The sequence below is a fragment of the Periplaneta americana genome, chromosome 9 (genome assembly GCF_040183065.1).
Source record: "Periplaneta americana isolate PAMFEO1 chromosome 9, P.americana_PAMFEO1_priV1, whole genome shotgun sequence".
In the NCBI taxonomy this organism is placed as follows: domain Eukaryota; kingdom Metazoa; phylum Arthropoda; class Insecta; order Blattodea; family Blattidae; genus Periplaneta; species Periplaneta americana.
This window is the reverse complement of record NC_091125.1, coordinates 169,609,396-169,628,185: the sequence shown is the minus strand read 5'-3', so window position 1 is coordinate 169,628,185 and position 18,790 is coordinate 169,609,396. Positions and strand designations below refer to the sequence as shown.

Below are 18,790 nucleotides of genomic sequence, written 5' to 3'. Positions count from 1 at the left end.
AGCTGAAATCTCTACTTATCCCAGTTTAGCGAAATCATACTTAACCCCCTTTACACGAGCACCCGCGAAATATTTGCAATTTTTTTTAACATTCTATGCTAACCAATTTGCATTGGTGGACGTGCGTTTCTAGACAAAATTGTTCCAATCGATCATATTTGTGTTACCGAAGTCTGGATAAAATTTTTGGGGCATTCTATATATAACTAAAATTAAAACTTTAACTTCTCAATATGCAGTAAGTAGAGTATATACCAAGACTTAATAGCTCTTTGATTTTGTGATAAACTTATATTAATATCGCTACTAACTATGCATATAAACTCGAACTTAATAAAACATACAGACCTATATCTTTAATTTTCAAAATGCTGAACACGACATTAACACTGAGGCTTAATCACAATAGACGCGACAACGATAAAGTAGAAGACTGCATTAACGGTTGAAATGCGGTGGGTCTTAGATTCCAGGACATTTTGTACCCGAAAACTCATATCAAGGGCATTTTGTCACATTAACAGTTGGTACCGGTATCAACGTACTTTTGGTCATATGCCCAATATGTACTAGTGAACTTTTGGTCATATGTTCAGTGCTAATATATAGAATAAAATACAGGCTATACACTGTTGATTTATTTCAATATTTATATACAGTAATTTTGCTGTCTTGAATCAGAGATTACCAGAATTAACTTCAAGAAGTTCCGGCAAAGTTGTGACCAAGAACCCTTAAATACTGGGGGATATTACCCCCATTACGATATTCTTGAAAGCGAGATACAACACGCTCAACCCGCTTATAAACTTCGTCATACTTCTTCCTTTACAGATGTTTGCTCACTTTATAATTTCTTCACATCCTGCTGAGTTTCGTTGACCTCCCTTTATAAGTGCTCTAGGAGACAAAATAGAGACGGATAATCTTCTCCAACTAGTTTATTAACCCTATTCTACCATGCTTCGCATATGAAGTTACTTAGGAAACTACAAATATGTCCTGGTGACATTTTTTTTCCTTGTGTGGCGAAATATCCCAATGACATTTTTCTTTTATATGACGAAATATCTCCGTGACATTTTTCTTTTGTGTGACGAACTGTCAATGTCCCAGCGATATTTTTATTTTGTGTGACGAAATATTCCAGCGACGTTTTTCTTTTGTATGACGAAATGTCCTATTGACAATTTTCTTTTATGTGACGAAATGTCCCAGTGATATTTTTCTTTTGTATGACGAAATATTCCAGTGACATTTTTCTTTTGGTCGATCTGAGTGCCGCAATTGCTATAGCGCTGGCCTTCTGTGCCCGAGGTTGCGGGTTCGATCCTGGTCCAGGTCGATGGCATTTAAGTGTGCTTAAATGCGACAGGCTCATGTCACTAGATTTAGTGGCATATAAAAGAACTCCTGCGGGATAAAATTCCGGTACACCGGCGACGCTGATGTAATCTCGGCAGTTGCGAGCGTCGTTAAATAAACCATAATTTTTTTTTCTTTGTATGACGAAATGTCCCAGGTGAGAGTTTTCGGGGACAAAAAGTCCCGATTCGGGGTCTTGTACCACATGACTGCTGCAGCACCCATGAAGGTTTCTAAGAAACTGCAAAGCAAGACTCTGATCTGTTACGTCACGTAAGGAAGGAGGTTTACATTGGGACTGAGTTCCAATCATGAGAAAAATTACATTTTTATAGTAATAAATAAGGTGAATGGCAGTAACGTTTCTGGCCTAGTTGCAGCTCTGCACATCTTTACCCTTTATTATATTCGTTTAAATGAATCGAGATTGAATTGTTGAAACGTTTCCCCAGCAGCATTTCAAGTAATTTTTCTTTTGTGTGACGAAATGTCCCAGTAACATTTTTCTTTTGTGTGACGAAATGTCCCAGTAACATTTATCTTTTGTGTGACTAAATGTCCCGGTGACATTTTTCTTTTGTGTGACGAAATGTCCCAGTAACATTTTTCTTTTGTGTGACTAAATGTCCCGGTGACATTTTTCTTTTGTGTGACGAAATGTCCCAGTAACATTTTTCTTTTGTGTGACGAAATGTCCCAGTAACATTTTTCTTTTGTGTGACGAAATGTCCCAGTAACATTTTTCTTTTGTGTGACGAAATGTCCCAGTAATATTTTTCTTTTGTGTGACGAAATGTCCCAGTGACATTTTTCTTTTGTGTGACGAAATGTCCCAGTAACATTTTTCTTTTGTGTGACTAAATGTCCCGGTGACATTTTTCTTTTGTGTGACGAAATGTCCCAGTAACATTTTTCTTTTGTGTGACGAAATGTCCCAGTAACATTTTTCTTTTGTGTGACGAAATGTCCCAGTAACATTTTTCTTTTGTGTGACGAAATGTCCCAGTAACATTTTTCTTTTGTGTGACGAAATGTCCCAGTAACATTTTTCTTTTGTGTGGCGAAATGTCCCAGTGACATTTTTCTTTTGTGTGACGAAATGTTCCAGTAACATTTTTCTTTTGTGTGACTAAATGTCTCGGTGACATTTTTCTTTTGAGTGACGAAATGTCCTATTGACAATTTTCTTTTGTGTGGCGAAATGTCCCAGTGATATTTTTCTTTTGTATGACGAAATATTCCAGTGACACTTTTCTTTTGAGTGACAAAATGTCCCAGGTGTAAGTTTTTTGGGATAAAAATTCCCGATTCGGAGTCTTGTACCACTTGACTGGTGCAGCATCCATGAAGGTTTCTAGGAAAATGCAAAGCAACGACTAAAGGGACTCTGATCTGTTACGTCACGTAAGGAAGGAGGTTTGCATTGGGACTGAGTTCCAATCATGAAAAAATTACATTTTCATAAGTAATAAATAAGGTGAATGGCAATAACGTTTCTGGCCTAGTTGCAGCTCTGCACATCTTTACCCTTTATTATATTCGTTTAAATGAATCGAGATTGAATTGTTGAAACGTTTCTCCAATAGCATTTCAAGTAATTCTTTCTGGGCTATGCTTCGTTTAAAAGCGACATAACATTCATTTCCATTCAATCCAGCGAGGTGTGGCAAATGATCTGCCACCCAACTGATGATCCGAAATTTCACTCGTTTCTCGTGCGCGCGCATCTAGCATAGCAATTTCATAAATAGAGACATTAAGACGTGTATTGCGAATGATGATGGCAGTCAGCTTGCAACCTAATGACAGCTGAACTAACCGCCAACAATCACAGAATTGAACAGCAGATATCAATGAATGAGGGCGAGTAATTTTCAGATAGTACATAACAGATGTGGACGGAGTTGATGGATTTTCTGTTCACGCATTTTGTAATGTTCACTTAATTTATGGTGAGACGATTTTTGGTCGTGAGGGCCTTCCTTAATGTCCAATTTTGTTGCTGTTTCCCGAAAATTAAGATTAAATTGGAATCGGTAATCTGAGTCATACTGAATGAAAATGTAATTGAACCTCCTCTTTTTTTTTTTTTTTTTTTTTTTTTTACAGTCTGCATGCTCCATTACTGTGGAGTAATACTACATGCATTGGTTTAACTTAAACTATGTTCATACAATTACTTTATATTGTTCTAAGAGTTTCTTTATAGGCAATATAGATGGATGAATTTTGTACTTTTCTTTCATTGTAATTTGCCAAACTGTATATTGTTAGTAAATTTGATCAAGTTCTTCTAGTATTTGTGCACTAGTTTGTCTTTATTCACTGGCCAGTTTTCAGACTTTAGAACTGCCGCTTTCAGAATGTCTCTTTCTCTCTCAAGTAATTTACAATTGTATAACAAATGATCTATCGTTTGTTCGTCATTGTTGCATGGGCATAATGGGCTATCTATAATTTTATATTTATGTAGATAAGATAATTGAACCTCCTTGTTCACTGGACTGTGCATAAGTTTGGCCATTTACATCGTTCACAGTTCGTATGTGCGATAACGATTAATTTCTTTCCTGATTCGAGCATCACAGACTACTGAAGTGTTGCAGGTTTGCAGAGATATCTGTCCACACGAAGCAGGAAAGTTGGCCAGAAAACACTGTCCAGTAATTTTTCCTCAAGTTCTTGTTATCCAGTGACGGATAGCTTTACTTCTACCCTGAAGGAAGCCACGTTAACGATTTATCGCTCCTTAAAAGTTAATCAAATCTGGCCAAGTTTAAACCTGTGTACTTCAGATCCAATGGCAAGAATGGTAGAAACTAGACTACTATTAAACTTGTATTTGAGTTACTGAAGTATAACTCATTGTTAATATTTTCACTTAGCCTATTTCGTAACATATGTCTCGTATTTTAAAATTGAACTTCTAGACCAGTAGATTCCAAATTATCAAGGGCCACACAGGGTTTTTGTGTTTTGACGTAGGCCAGTGACCAGAAATGGGACTTTAGTACTCAAATGCTTGAGAATGACATTATTTCTATTTTGGGTTAATTACAGTATTGAGAATGTTTTCTCTAATATTTATTAACATTAACTTTTATTTTTAATAATTATGTTAGCAAACATTTTCACACCTGTTTTATATACAGGATGACCCATAAGTAATGTCATTAATTTAAGTTATTCTTTTGGATATTTCAAGCAAAAAATTAAATACAATTTCTCTCGCTTTTGCTTCCTTTTCGAGATAAAAACTATTTTATGTGAAATTAGCCTGTTTTGAGAAAACTATTGATTTAATTCCCAATATGCTGAGTCAGTTTAAGAGAGCTAATATGATTATAAACGATTGAAAGAATTTTAGTTTTGTCATTTAAATGTACAGAAATTTGATCCAAACTAATGTAACATTGTAAAATTCCTTTGCAAAACGAAAAGTTACATTTGTTCGGATCAAATTTATACACATAATATAAAGGACAAATCTAATTCGGAATATGTATGGTAAGACTTTCCTGTGTTAAATTTCAACGTACCTCGTTTACATGTTTCGACCTATTTATGGGTCATCTTCAGAACTGGTCGTTGTTGGTCTTGGCGCCACTTGTTCTGTTTCCTGTGAGGGTGTGTTCCTGTGGTATAGTGTAGAGTCAAAGAGTGTGTGTGTTGTGAAGTTGAGTTGTGTGTAGAGAATTTCGTTGGGGTGTGTTTTTGTGTGTCTGTATATTTCATATTGTTCTAGTGTGTTTAGTTTCTGGCTATTTGGTTGGATGTGTAGTATTTCCAGATCTGTGTTGATGTCTCTGTGGGTGTGGTTAGCATTTGTGATGTGTTCTGCATATGTGGAGGTGTTTTGTAATTTTGTTATGGCTGTGATGTGTTCTTTCAATCATTTATTATCATAATACACTGCTCTCTTAAATCGACTGAGCATATTGGGAATTAAATCTATAGCTTTTCCAAAACACGCTATGAAATGTTTCACATAAAACAATTTTTATGTCGAAAAGGAAGCAAAAACGAACAAAACTGTATTAAACTATTTTGCTTGAAATACCGATATCTCAACGAATAACCCCCTGAAATTAATGACATTACTTACGGTTCTTTCTGTATAATTGAATCCAGAAGATCTCAATGAGAGAAAGGATTATGATGTTCATATCTAAGTTGGGGATGTAAGAAGTAGTGGATAATCTCAAAGCATCTTGAAAGTGACTGACAATATTCAGTATTTCTGTAGTTTTTCTACTCGTATATTGCTCATGTCAGAGAAGCTTCATTCGCAAATATTGAGAAAACATACACTGCAAGTGTGGCCAGGCTCATGATCTGGTGGTCAGAGCTTCTAGCTGCAGTTCGTGAGGTCCTGGATTCGATTCCCAGTTAGAGCACAGGAATTTTTCCTTAAAGGGAATTATTCCTGTGTTCTTCCATGGTTTGGAATTTAGATTAAGTTTAGATTTAAGACCTCTCCTGGCGCCACATAATCATGATCGTCCTATCATATCATTGGGGTAATGTAACTCCGCCTACCACACGCCCCAACCTCAAAAGTGGGTTACACATAAGCCACTGCCAGAAGAACTGAAAATATCGGAAGACGACCTGGTGGCATTAGAGAAAAACAATGCAAGTGTTTTGCAAGCTTGAAAATTATCACACATATCAAAAAAAATAAGTAAGTTTAATAATAAAGTTACTTACAAGTTCTTCTGAATCCTGAAAATCAAGTGTAAGCTACCTTCGTTTATCAACGGTAATCTCACTAGAGGTTTTGATTTATCTAGAGAAAATCAAAACTCGAGTGGGATTTAATTGACTATTACACGATTAGAAGAAAGTATATAAAGATTATAAGTAACGAAGTACTCCAATACAATAAAGTATTAATTGACTTACGAAAATACAACTGTCTTCAATTAATGTATTATTGTACCATCTGAACATTACAAATATTACGCTAGATGCATGCTAAATGGCAGTGGTGTGTTATAATTTATTATGTGATGTTATCAGGTGTGCCAACTATGGAATCTTCATTGAACTCTGTAGACGGTTACTAGTCAAGAAGGCTTTGTTGATTCAATTTCATTTTTATTAAAACAGTTGCATTCCACTTGAATTATCCGGATCCCAGTAATCAACGTCACTTTACAGATGATTTTCAATAAATCTTAGTATTAAACAATCTCTGATACGTGACTATCCATAATATCATATAGCAGAAGCTATAACATAACCTAAATAATATAAAAAAGTGTTTTAATTAAAAGTTTTAATAGGAATGATGAAATAAACAAGAAAAGTTTTAATTAACGATGATGGCATAAAAAATAAACATGAATAATTTGAAAAGAAACAATTATTCAAAGTACAATTTTCAAATTTGAATATTTTAGTGGTTGGTGGTTCAGTTGATGTTATATTAGACGTGTGCGTAATAGAAGTGCAATTCGTTGATGTACATGGTGTATTCCTCAACTTATTCAGGATTTCCGAATGGTGCTCTTCATTTATTTGTAAATAGGATTTCAGGGAAGATGCATAGCTATGACCAGTGATCTTTATTAATTCTTGTTCTTGAATGCCAATGCGAGTCATATTTGAAACTGCTGTGCATCGACTGGAGTGGTTTGTAATTTTCGGTTTTTTTTTTTTACGTCCAGACCAGTGCAGTTTGAAATGTCGGCAAACAAAGAAACAAAAGCTAGGGTAATGATAAAAATAAACACATGCTAGGGACGCGATAAAATTGTGCGATAAGCAGCCATGATTGGTTGAAATACGTCCTTTCGTACCGTTTTATTGGTCAAAAGTAGTATGACGTAGTAAAAGTGTAATAGTCACTGTAACATTGCTTTTAATCCTTCAGAAATACTATTTGTCACAGCGATAAAATGTCTGACAAGTCACTCGTGCTGTTAAAATATGTTTGCAAAATTATCAAAGATTTCCACCTAATTTCTTATTTTTCGCATAACTACATCATCTGACAGATTAGATTTCTTTTTCTGTCCATAATGCTCGGTCTGTGGGCCAGAACTGAAGCTTTAGCAAGCCACATATGGCCCACAGTCCACCTACTGGGAATTTTTGCCGTAGACCTTCAGTGATACTGAAGTTGGTAAGCAGTGTTTGTTGCGTTATTCTTTCATTTATTGCAATGTCAGCAAGTAGTGGTTCTTAAAAGGCTTTGTTTGTGTCAATCTACAAAAGAAACGTATGTGTAGAAGTTAAAAAATTAGTTAATAAAATCTTAAAGCTTTTAACTATTAAGGTCCATTTACTCGGTGTCAGTTGATGTGTCCGGTAACTGGATTTTAGCTACTGCTTCTGTGTAGACAACAGCTGGCCATGCCAGTGAATTCAAACATTTTTGTTTTCAAAGCCCACTGGCGTTCCCCCACCATCTCACAGGCTATTGCTGGAGGGCAGTTAACATGTACAGGTCAATCGAATTTTTCTTTGTATTTCCTCTGAATTATTTTAAATAACTGTTGTAATTATGAAACAAAATGTCGGGCAGATGGAGTGAAGAACAAAGTTTGTTAACAGGCTATTATGATGACCACATTTTCAGACACACAAAGCAGGACTCATTCTAAAAGTGGTCCTGTAAAGAGCGGCCTTGGGTTTTTGCTATTTGCTTTACATATATCATTTTTTTTTTAAATTTTAGTAGGTTATTTTACGACGCTTTATCAACAGCTTTGGTTATTTAGCGTCTGAATGACATGAAGGTGATAATGCCGGTGAAATGAGTCCGGGGTCCAGCACCGAAAGTTACCTAGAATTTGCTCATATCGAGTTGAGGGAAAACCCCGGAAAAAACCTCAACCAGGTAACTTGCCCCAACCGGGAATCGAACCCGGGCCACCTGGTTTCGCGGTCAGACGCACTAACCGTTACTCCACAGGTGTGGACACATATCATATATCGATGGTGTTCAACAGCAACCTCGTGGACGAAACGTTCACACGTCCTTCTTCCTTAAGCCTTCAACTGCAACTGAAGTAATTTTAATTGGTGTTGCGTTATTCACTTCACACTTCTACTAACCTGTGCGTTGAAATGACCCTTGTATGTTTTAAAGTTTCTGGCTACAGTCTAGATTTTTCATTTGTCCACATATTATTCACTACTGCGAATTATTATTTCTATTGTTTTTCCCTTCACTTACTTCCTCTGAGAGAATAGAGAACAGAACGTTCGGTTGAAATTTTATTTCGCAAGACTTGTAGCAGGATAAAATTAAAAAGCAGCATATTTATAGGCGTTTGAAGCTTTTACACGGACCGAAGGATAAGAAGCTATAAAAACGGAGTATCCTGCGAAAAGTAGGACATCTGGTCATCCTAGAGCCTAGTTAACGTGTATATGGATTCTGAAAAATTTATGGGTTTTATTTACTCCTGAATATAACAAACAGTCATAACAGATCAAGATGAAATGGGCTAATCTATTATCTATTCAACAAGAATGGTCAGTCCAACTGTTTCCAGTTGGGTATCCAGCTAATGTCAAACTGACACCGGTAAAGTAACCTATACTTTATTTTCTGAGAAACTGAAGAGCTACAAGCAAATACCTTACTATAATAATACCGGACAGCTGTATACTAGTAGCATTGGCGTGAGTGCGAAAAATCGCGGACCTGACATCTAGCGCAGAGGGATGTAATTACGTCCACATATACAAATATTAACATAGCGAGATTCGGACTATTGTCATCTTTTACAATATCCACCTCGCGTCAATGGAATTCCTTGTCACAAAGTATTAGGGGCTGCAAGACAATAAACACCTTTAAGAACAGCTTAAAAGATAACCTTATTAGCATTTCACTCCAATCATACTGATTTAAACTATCATTGACTACATTGTTACTTTTTTCTTCAGACATCATCCTGATTGTGCTGTATTTTAATTGTCTCGTAATAATCTCTTTCTATTATCTAATATTATTTGAAATATATTAACATTCTATGTATTTTAGTTTAATTCTGCTACACAGTTTATTTCAGTGTTTAATTAATAGTTCATAGTATTTTGTTGTTTAATTTGTAAATAACTTTTGTATACATGTAACTCTCATCTAAATCAAATTGTTGGATTCTTTGTAAGTTCATGCATATGTGTATACACTTTTTGCTGGTTGAGTGGAAGAGAAGGCCTTACGGCCTTAACTCTGCCAGCTAAAATAAATCATTATTATTATTATTATTATTATTATTATTATTATTATTATTATTATTATTATTATTATTATTATTATATAAAACGTGAGTTACTAATGTGGAATTATATATGAAACACTTAAGAAATGTTGAATGATATTTAATGTAAAATTATTATCTTATATCAAAGCTGCATATTATGAGAAATTTGCATACTTATATTACTTTCCGTAACTAATTGTTACATATTTTTTCTTTGGTTTACCGAGACAAAATCAATCTGATATTAGGAATGAATTTACAGTAATGTTTTATATACGCATTGCTGACAACTGCAAAGATAAAATTGATAGTAATCTGATGCTTGTAATGATTAGTAAAGGAATGTGGACAACAATAAAACTTAATCTGATAAAACCTTAAAATCCAATACATTTTAACTTCTATTTATTTATTAGGTCTAAATAAAAAAAAAAACTAATTTGTATTTTTCTATCAACACAAAGACGAAGGAATTAGGCCTACTAAAGAATGTTGTTGACTCACGTTTTATGAACTGTCGGAAATCGAAAGTACGATTTGGAGCAATTTGTAATGCTATAATTGTCACAATTATAAACAGCACATATACACCCTGACATTTTAACACTAGTACTAATTCATAAAAGTACAGGGACATCATTTTATTTTTACTTCAACTTTTATTGTACCTGAGTTTTTGAATGTACTTCACTCCCACCCCTTCTACTAACCAAGTTCCTACTGTTCACACAGAACTAAGGCCGCAGTACTGAGTTAGTGATTATAGTACGTTTCAGAAATATGTTCGCGTTTTCCAGTGACGAAAATTTCCAATATTGAATCATATTTTCGCACAGGTACTACGTCGCATCCCGATTTCCCTCACCTACTTCTGCTCGCTCCACTGTAAAGACTAGTGGCTGGGCTTTCTTAGCTCTTTTCTGAAAACATTAATTTCTGTTAGAAATTAATTGGACGGCTACGTAATATTATGCAACTGTTTAAAATAACTTAAATAAAGGGCCTCGTTAAGTAATTAACTATCACGTGATTCCCCCCCCCCTTTCTACGATCCTGCGACATAACCACTTGGACGGATAGTAGATAGCATGTCTGAGTAATTTTATCTGTGCAGGTCGGGCAGAAGTGAAGACTGAATTTACAGTACGTAAGGTACTCTTTTATAGAGTAGGTACAGAATTATTTCAACATGAGTTACTAAGTATGAAGGACGAAACTGGTAATTGGAATTAGATGCAATAGTCTATAGTGCGATAATAGGCACAAACGACCAGTATGGAAATGAACGGCTACCATTTTAAAAAATGTGTTTAAATATCCATATTATGATTATTTTTAATTTCAACTTCGTTCTCTATATCGTACGCTAATGTGCTATAGACAGTATAATATACACTGCATAATGAATATATTCGCATGGATAACTCAGTTCGTGAGTAAAAACACTTACTGTTAATACTGTACTGTATTTTGATTAAACAAAACCTAATGAAAATTATCACACTCAAAATCGCGATATTTCCTATACCTGGTAAAGTGATCTGTTTGTATTTTACGCCAGTATCACCGAACTCCAGTCGTGGAAGGGGTAGCAAACGGTGTTTCCGGGTCTCAATCATTAATCCAAAGGTATAGCCAGGTTAATGTTAAAAATGTTAGTAAAAATAAAATGATGTCCCTGTATTAACAAATTAACTAGCCCAGCAACAATATACATTGCAGTTGATTACAGCTTGTTTCGCGAGTATCTCCATCCCGGTAGGTAGGTAGCAGCACCATCGTCGTTCGTACGTAAAACTGCTAGCTGTCCGGTATTATTATAGTAAGGTATTTGCTACGAGTAAAGACTTGTAAATACTCAATTACCAGTACTGAAAAAATGTAATATACTGTATAAGAATTCATCCACACTAGTTGAGAACCAAAATGCATCCAACTGTTGTTACCCTTCTAACTGCAGCGTGCACATGCAGATGCGATTGGCCACAGTGCGTTTCATCAAGTGATGCTGGTGACAGAGTTCCAAATGCCGCACCTCGTCCCTCTATGGCAAGTGCTCTAGCATGTCACGTGACATGTCCAAACTAATGTAACTAGAGCCAGGTGCACAAACAAACTCATCAATGCAACTTACCCTCCTCCATCCTCTTACGTGACCTTTGGTCCGAGCGGTTTGCAGACGAGAGGCGCGCAGGGGTTCGAGGCCGGCATGTTAGTCTGCAGGAGTTGGACAACAGTTACACGACATGACACAACAGCGGGCTGTAGCTGTGGGGGCGCGCGCGCCGTGCTCACCGGAGTCGGAGTGCTGCAGGTGCGCGGAGCTGGCGAAGGGTCCGTTGGGCACGCTTCCTCGAGGCTGATCATCCCCTGTGACCACGACGCTGGGCGTCCGCACTCGACGTGGGTTGAAGATGGTGGGGATGTCGCCGTCCCTCATGACAGCGCAGCCCACCCCCGCTCACGGGCCCCACGAATGCTCCACCCGCATCTCTGCACAACACACATTTGGAAACTCAACCAAGTTGACAAAAATTCGTTCCGGAGCTCTGCGCGCTGACAGGTCCCGGGTTCGATTCCCGGTGCCGGAACGAATTTTTTTCAAGTTAATAGATATTTACAGTATGTTCAAAGTGTGTCATGGCTCCCTGTATGCCGTCATGTGGCTAGTCGATGAGCCTAGAAAATTCAATCTTCCTACACTTCCGCAGAGGTATATTACTTATGTGCCAGAGAAGTTGCCTAGCAAGTACGGCGTTCATTCAGAAGAGTACTTACCGATACGTACGGTAACGCCGGTAGTGGCAGGAATGTGAACTGTTTGGGAACACGTACTGAGGTGAGTTTTTTCCCTTACTGTCGGGATATGTGGAGAGCGTTAAGACGATTACTTACGTATTTGTTGAAATTAACTTGGACGGTCAACATGGACACGGAGCATTTGATTTGTGTTGTGGAATGTTGCCGTACGCAACCAATGATAACAAATACCCTGCGTACGACTTTCCCGCGCAAAACACAGTTCGAAAGAGGTTATGGTAGCACACAGACTGTACAGACCGCCATCTGTTGCTACGACGTTCAAGTTATACCGTACACGTTCTCAAGTTCAGATTGAACGCCTTGATTAATAGGCAACTTCTCTGACACATAAGCTGATATAGTGAGGATCACGTAAGTTCAGTTCCCAAACAGCAAATATTTCCGCCTTGTCAGTGTTGCCAACTGTTACCAGATATCACCACATGTAGTAAAATCACGATCCTATGTACTGAATGACTTCTTTACTCACCGTACTTTACCTTAATGTTGGAAGGTTATTCTAAATAGTTTCAATAATAATGAGAAATGTATTGCTATGTTCTATTCTTTTATTCCTTTACATTATTATTAGTACTAGCATTAATAGGTTACTAGACGTGAATATACAACAAAGTATAGTATATAATATTCAAGAATCAAATCTGTTCCAAGACCAATTAAATTATTGTCATTTCACTTCATAGATTCCAGCGTACATATACTGTACTTCCTAAAGGTAGATAAATTAATAACCAATTGACTTTTGGTTGGAATTCGAATGAACTTCTGATTATCTTTTGAAATTAGTAAGGAAATGGATAATACAACTATGCTAAAACTGAAATAATAATAAATCAACTTACAAAAATAATTTTGGTCCTTAAAAGCCATAAGTAATTTCACTTCTAGATACCTTTTTAAAGATTTCATTTGTTTGTAAATTGCTTAATAATGCTACACTTACACTTATTATTTCTGCAACTCCACGTCTGTCATTGAAAAAATGTATGATACATAACTGTGAAGTCTCTTTTTGGCTCTTGTGTCCTAAATTTAAATAAGAAAAAGCAAATGATTCAAGAAATGTGAGCTGGTGAAAATTAAATACTCAATTAATAAAATAATTACTACCAAAAGAATATTTTATTAATTCTATACAAAAGATGGATTACACAGAACAGATGGCCAGAAATCATAGATTTATACACAACATACAGCATGAAACGATCATCAAAAAATGCTTTTTGTACACAATAACATCTTTCAAACGAAGTGAAATAGCCAATAAGTTCAATAAATATTATGCTAATAAGTAATAACTATAATTAATAATTATCTACAAGTTGTAAAAGGGAATAAAATAGTATATTGTTGAAATTAGGGGGTTATGGTTTATTACATGTATTTATAATTTTAATTACTTTTACTACATTTAATTATATTTTAATTTCTATTAGATTAGTTGGTGGTGTGGTTGTTAGTTTTATCTGTGTACGTCAGACTATTAAGGAAAAACTGAAAGAAATATTAAATCTACTATCTACTTTATATAACAATATTTAATCAAGAACTGAATATTACTATTAATTTAATAACATAAGACCCAAAACATCTCCAAGTCCAGACAATACACATGCTGATTTTCTTAAACATGTTGGCAAACAAGCAAACTCACTACTTTTATCTTGTAATCTCATCTAAAATACAATATCTGTCTGGAGAAAATCTATCATAACATCAATTTTGAAAAGCAATTATTCAACTAATATCTTTTCGAGTTATCGACAGATACCACTTACTAGAATGATAGCCAAAATTATGGAAGAGATGATTTCATAGATTGAATTGGTTCCTGGAATCTAGTAACTAACTTTCATTTTATTGGGTTGACTTTAGAGAATTGCATTCAACAAATGGACAGATTTTAAATTTTAGTCAAGATATTAAAGATATTTTAAACAGAAAACAAAACAACTTAACAATTTTAATTTATTTTCAAGGATCATATGGCTCTGTAGATATAAATCACTTAAGAAATTGCAAACTTAGGGTGTCCATGATAAAGTGTTACACTGGGTCAGTGACTTGATTATTTGATTCATTGTCACAAATATGTAAATAGAGACAGATTCATCTGGGCTTCCCACATTGTTGTTTTCAGGAATACATTTTCCAATATTAATGTCGATGGTCTAACTAAAGAAATAGATCTTATGATAATCTCATCATTTGCAGATAATATGGTTGTCTAGAACAAAAAATCACAGTCCACAAATATTAATAAACTGAGCCAAAATCCCAACAGACTTTTTGACTCTACTTGGAGAACTCAAACTTGCTCAATTAAGGGAAACTTTACTAATAAAACACAATCCCAAGTTATTTCAAAATGAATAGTATATAAGTTAACTTTAACAGATGATGTTAAGAAATGTGATACTTCTCCAGACATTTTAAAAATCATTAGAAACGATAAATGATCTGGTCAGTGAGTGACTACATACAGTATTTTTTATAGATGGATCCTGTTTACCAAGCCATAGATGTAGTGGTGTTGTAGTACAATACCAGTATATTCCCTTTTACAGGGAATTATATTCAAACACTTGTTTGCCCCATTTTAACCGTGACAACGCTTTCTAGCTTTTTAAACATTCTGGTTATTGTATTGTGTTTGTGTTTAGTGAAAGATTTTAGATAAGGGCGCAAATAGCCATAGTAGCTGACGCGCCCTTTTTAAACGCCACTAACTAACTAACTAACTAACTAACTTCAAACACTGACTAATTTTGATAGTGAAAATTTAGATACACTTTTAAGCTTACAAAATCTCCAGTATCGACTTCATAAATCTGAGAAGGCTGTCATACTATCAGATTCAAAATCAGATGTTCTTGCTGCAGTAATGGACGTAACAGCATGAAATCTCAATATTTTACAGTGTTTTAATATTTTAAGCAAAATGGTCGAATTACATCGACGACTGGTACTTCCATGGATCCATGAACTTTATGGAGTGGGAGGTAATGAGGTAGCTGAAAGGTAGTAAAATTACTGTAAGGTTATCTATACCTGCATCTTACCACACTGTTAAAAGAATAACAAGATCAGAACATGACAATGTGGTAACAAAAATCGGAATGATTCTAAAGCAAATGAAAAAATTGCAATAGGCCATCCGGCGTCTGCTCCACGATGGAGGAAAATCCTCAGAAGAAACCAACTAATCAGACCAAATGGGGGATCCAAACTACCCTCGAGTGCAGCTCTGAATTTGCAGGCCAACGAGTATACCGACTAAGCTACATTGGTGGCTCCACTAAAAATATGAAGTACATGGCACTCAGATTATTAAATTGACAAACCTAAACAATTATTCATCAGTTAAGCTATAAAATATAATACATAGCAAGCAAGTTAATTCAATTTAAAAGTATAAACAATTCAATCAGTTGAAATATACAGAAACTGATAATAAATATCATGCAAATTACTTCACATTACAAATACAGCCTACTATTTAATTTACAGCACATACAATTCATCAGTTAAGCTATAGACCTACAGTCTACTATTCAATTTACAGCATATATAATTCATCAATTAAGCGAAACAAAAATATAGTACAATACATAGTAAAAATAATACACCTAATTTAATAACTGAACTTCTATGAAAATCTACAGTGGCAGTACTCATATTATCACAGGCCATGATTGTCTCAAATATTTACAAAGAACTGATATTTCAGAATCTCCCCATGCCATTTCTGAAATCTCAATGAAGATATGGATCATTGTCTTGACTGTTTAACTTTACACAGCTTTCAATCATCTGGTTAAATATTGGAGTGCAAGATAACAAATGACATCAACTGCTGAACACTTGGTATCAATCAACCAACAACTTCATTACATTAAAGGGGAAAAAAAACTGAAAGAATTAATTGTATATAGACACAACACATAAGACAAGGCCACTTCAGAACAGTAATTGGCAAGGCTCTGTTGTTTTAGGATTCTTATGTAGATTCAATTTCACCTGAAAGAAAAAAGTAGCATCTATAAGTAGTAGTAGTAGTAGTAGTAGTAGTAGTAGTAGTAGTAGTAGTAGTAGTAGTAGTAGTAGTAGTAGTAGTAGTAGTAAAGATAATAATAATAATAATAATAATAATAATAATAATAATAATAATAATAATAATAATAATTGTAAAGTATGGAAATTAATATTGCAATGTAATATCAAAAGGTGATTTCACACCATCAACTCTTATCATTTAGTACAACTCTTATCATTTAGTACAACAAATCTATTATATTCAGTTGCAATCACCAGTAGCTGTTCTTTCCTCCATTTTGTTGTTGGCTGATTTTTCACAAGTCTGCTATGATATGCAGCACTATCCATGACAATAACGCATTGCCCTAATGTTCTCAGGTCAACAACTGTGTTTGCACCCACTTCTCAACTACAGGGCTATTCATAGCACTATGGTAGTCCTGACTTTTCTTTCAATTGCATGAAAAAATTAAATCAGCACCTGCAATAAAAATTATACCTGGGCATATAATTACGTCACATGAATTCACAGCATTTAAATAAAGAAAATAAAACATAACATAACATAACATGACATGACATGAGATCCTCTTTGGTGAAAGGCTTTCCCACGTTTTTATTTAGTCACCAATTTTTATATTTTTATACCCTGATTTAAAAAATTACTCTTGCCAAATTTATGTAAAATATAAATCAATATAACTTACCGAGTATAAATCCACCTTTCGTTCCGGCATCTAATCTTCCACCCTCATTTGTTGGTCTATGAATAACACCATTCATGTCACTGGAAACTTCACCTGGTTTATTTCATGAATAAGTGGGTGATCATACTTAAAAAAACAGAGAGAGAAAAGCAATTCACATTGACACTCTAAGAGACACAAAAATTTTAAAGACAGGAAAACCGTTCAAGAATTTTATAACTAACCTCTAGTTATAATATGAAACTATTAATTGCAAAACATGTTGTTCCCACCTGAATTCATTACTAGTAGCCTATATTAATTGCAATTTCATATTCCACATAAGTGTTAATCTATTTGTTAGTAAAAAATTCAATCACTCAATGTCTCACAATACATTGAAATTTACCATTCATAAAAATCCAAGTCTCATCCAAGAATACTACGGGTTTAGGGTTCTCACGCTCCACATTTCTTATATATTCTCTTAAAAACGAATAACATCACTTTCTCATACATGTGTATAAGGATCCCCTTTGCTCCATAGAAATTTCATCTCTTTCAAAATTTTTTCCACCGATGATAAGGATACTCTAAATAAATATGTTTCATAATCATCATTCATATGTTCCAGAACTTTTGCTGCTGTTAGTACTTCCCCTGTAACAGTAAATGAAAATTATGCCATATTTTTATACATAGGCCTATGACTAATATCAGAATTACATTGCATAAATCAACACAATAATTCCTGTAACTTCCCTACCTTTATGTAACTTGTCATAAATAAATCTCGCAATTGCATCTTTCGTAAAATCATCAGCATCAGTCACTGGATGTTTACGTAGTCTATGTTTTCCTGGTGTCACGAGTGGGGTCCCCTTGTGTGAATTTATCACTTTCGTGGCTGTAGTTAAGCCAAGCTGTAATAACAAACAATAACATAATACTTCTAAAAATTGTTATATCATAAAATTCATGCATAATACCAACATTTACAGCTATATGAATAGAAAATGATCAACATGTTAGGTTGGGTCTACGATAGGTTTAAGTAGGCTAATATTTAGGTAATTCTCCAGAAAAGCTACACCAAAGAAGGCATAATTTTATTTTGTTTAATTGATTTCTGTGATATTTACATAGTGATGAACACGTGGTTTTAGTGCACAGCCACAAATACTTTCAGCACAAAAATCCTTTGACACTTACCTGTATATTCTAATGCATTGTTGTAGTCCCTCCCTCAAACTTGTTACTAATTACCAATATAACATGCGAGAGGTCCAGGACGAAGAGAAATGGTTAGTTTCCCAGTAGTGCGTCCTCGTCCTCTCGAGTGTTATATCTTAACAAGTACTTTGGGTGGGGTAGCTTTTCTGAAGAAACACCATATTTAATATTACTTAGACCAGTCATGAATAAATTATTCAGCCAGAGTCAACGTTCCTATGCTTTATAGAGTATGTTATATAGTTATTATATAAAACTGAATTATTTTTAAGCACCATAACAGGCCAACATTCATGTAATATTTGCTGCAATATCAAGTTAATAATTACAATATGACTTGTATTTTCTTCGGCCGATGTGGCATGTAAATTGTGATCTGAACGGTTAATTTAATACCAAAAGAGAAAACTGGAAATTTAC

The 18,790-nt window shown here is 34.9% G+C and overlaps 1 protein-coding gene across 6 annotated transcripts in view; it reads right to left on the bottom strand.

The window, feature by feature from the left end:
- LOC138706724 (solute carrier family 35 member F3) overlaps positions 1 to 18,790 on the bottom strand; it is a 106,645-nt gene that overhangs the window by 75,472 nt on the left and 12,383 nt on the right. For 5 of the 6 annotated variants that reach the window (XR_011334064.1, XM_069836344.1, XM_069836346.1 and 2 more), the window contains exon 2: positions 11,886 to 12,083. Coding sequence is in view for 5 of the 6 variants with exons in the window: in XM_069836344.1 (XP_069692445.1) it covers positions 11,886 to 12,030 (145 nt within the window). In the remaining variant the exon portion in view is untranslated. Of the gene's footprint in view, positions 1 to 11,724; positions 11,866 to 11,885; positions 12,084 to 18,790 lie in introns of those variants that run through there. The other variant, XM_069836349.1, reaches the window with a different exon arrangement.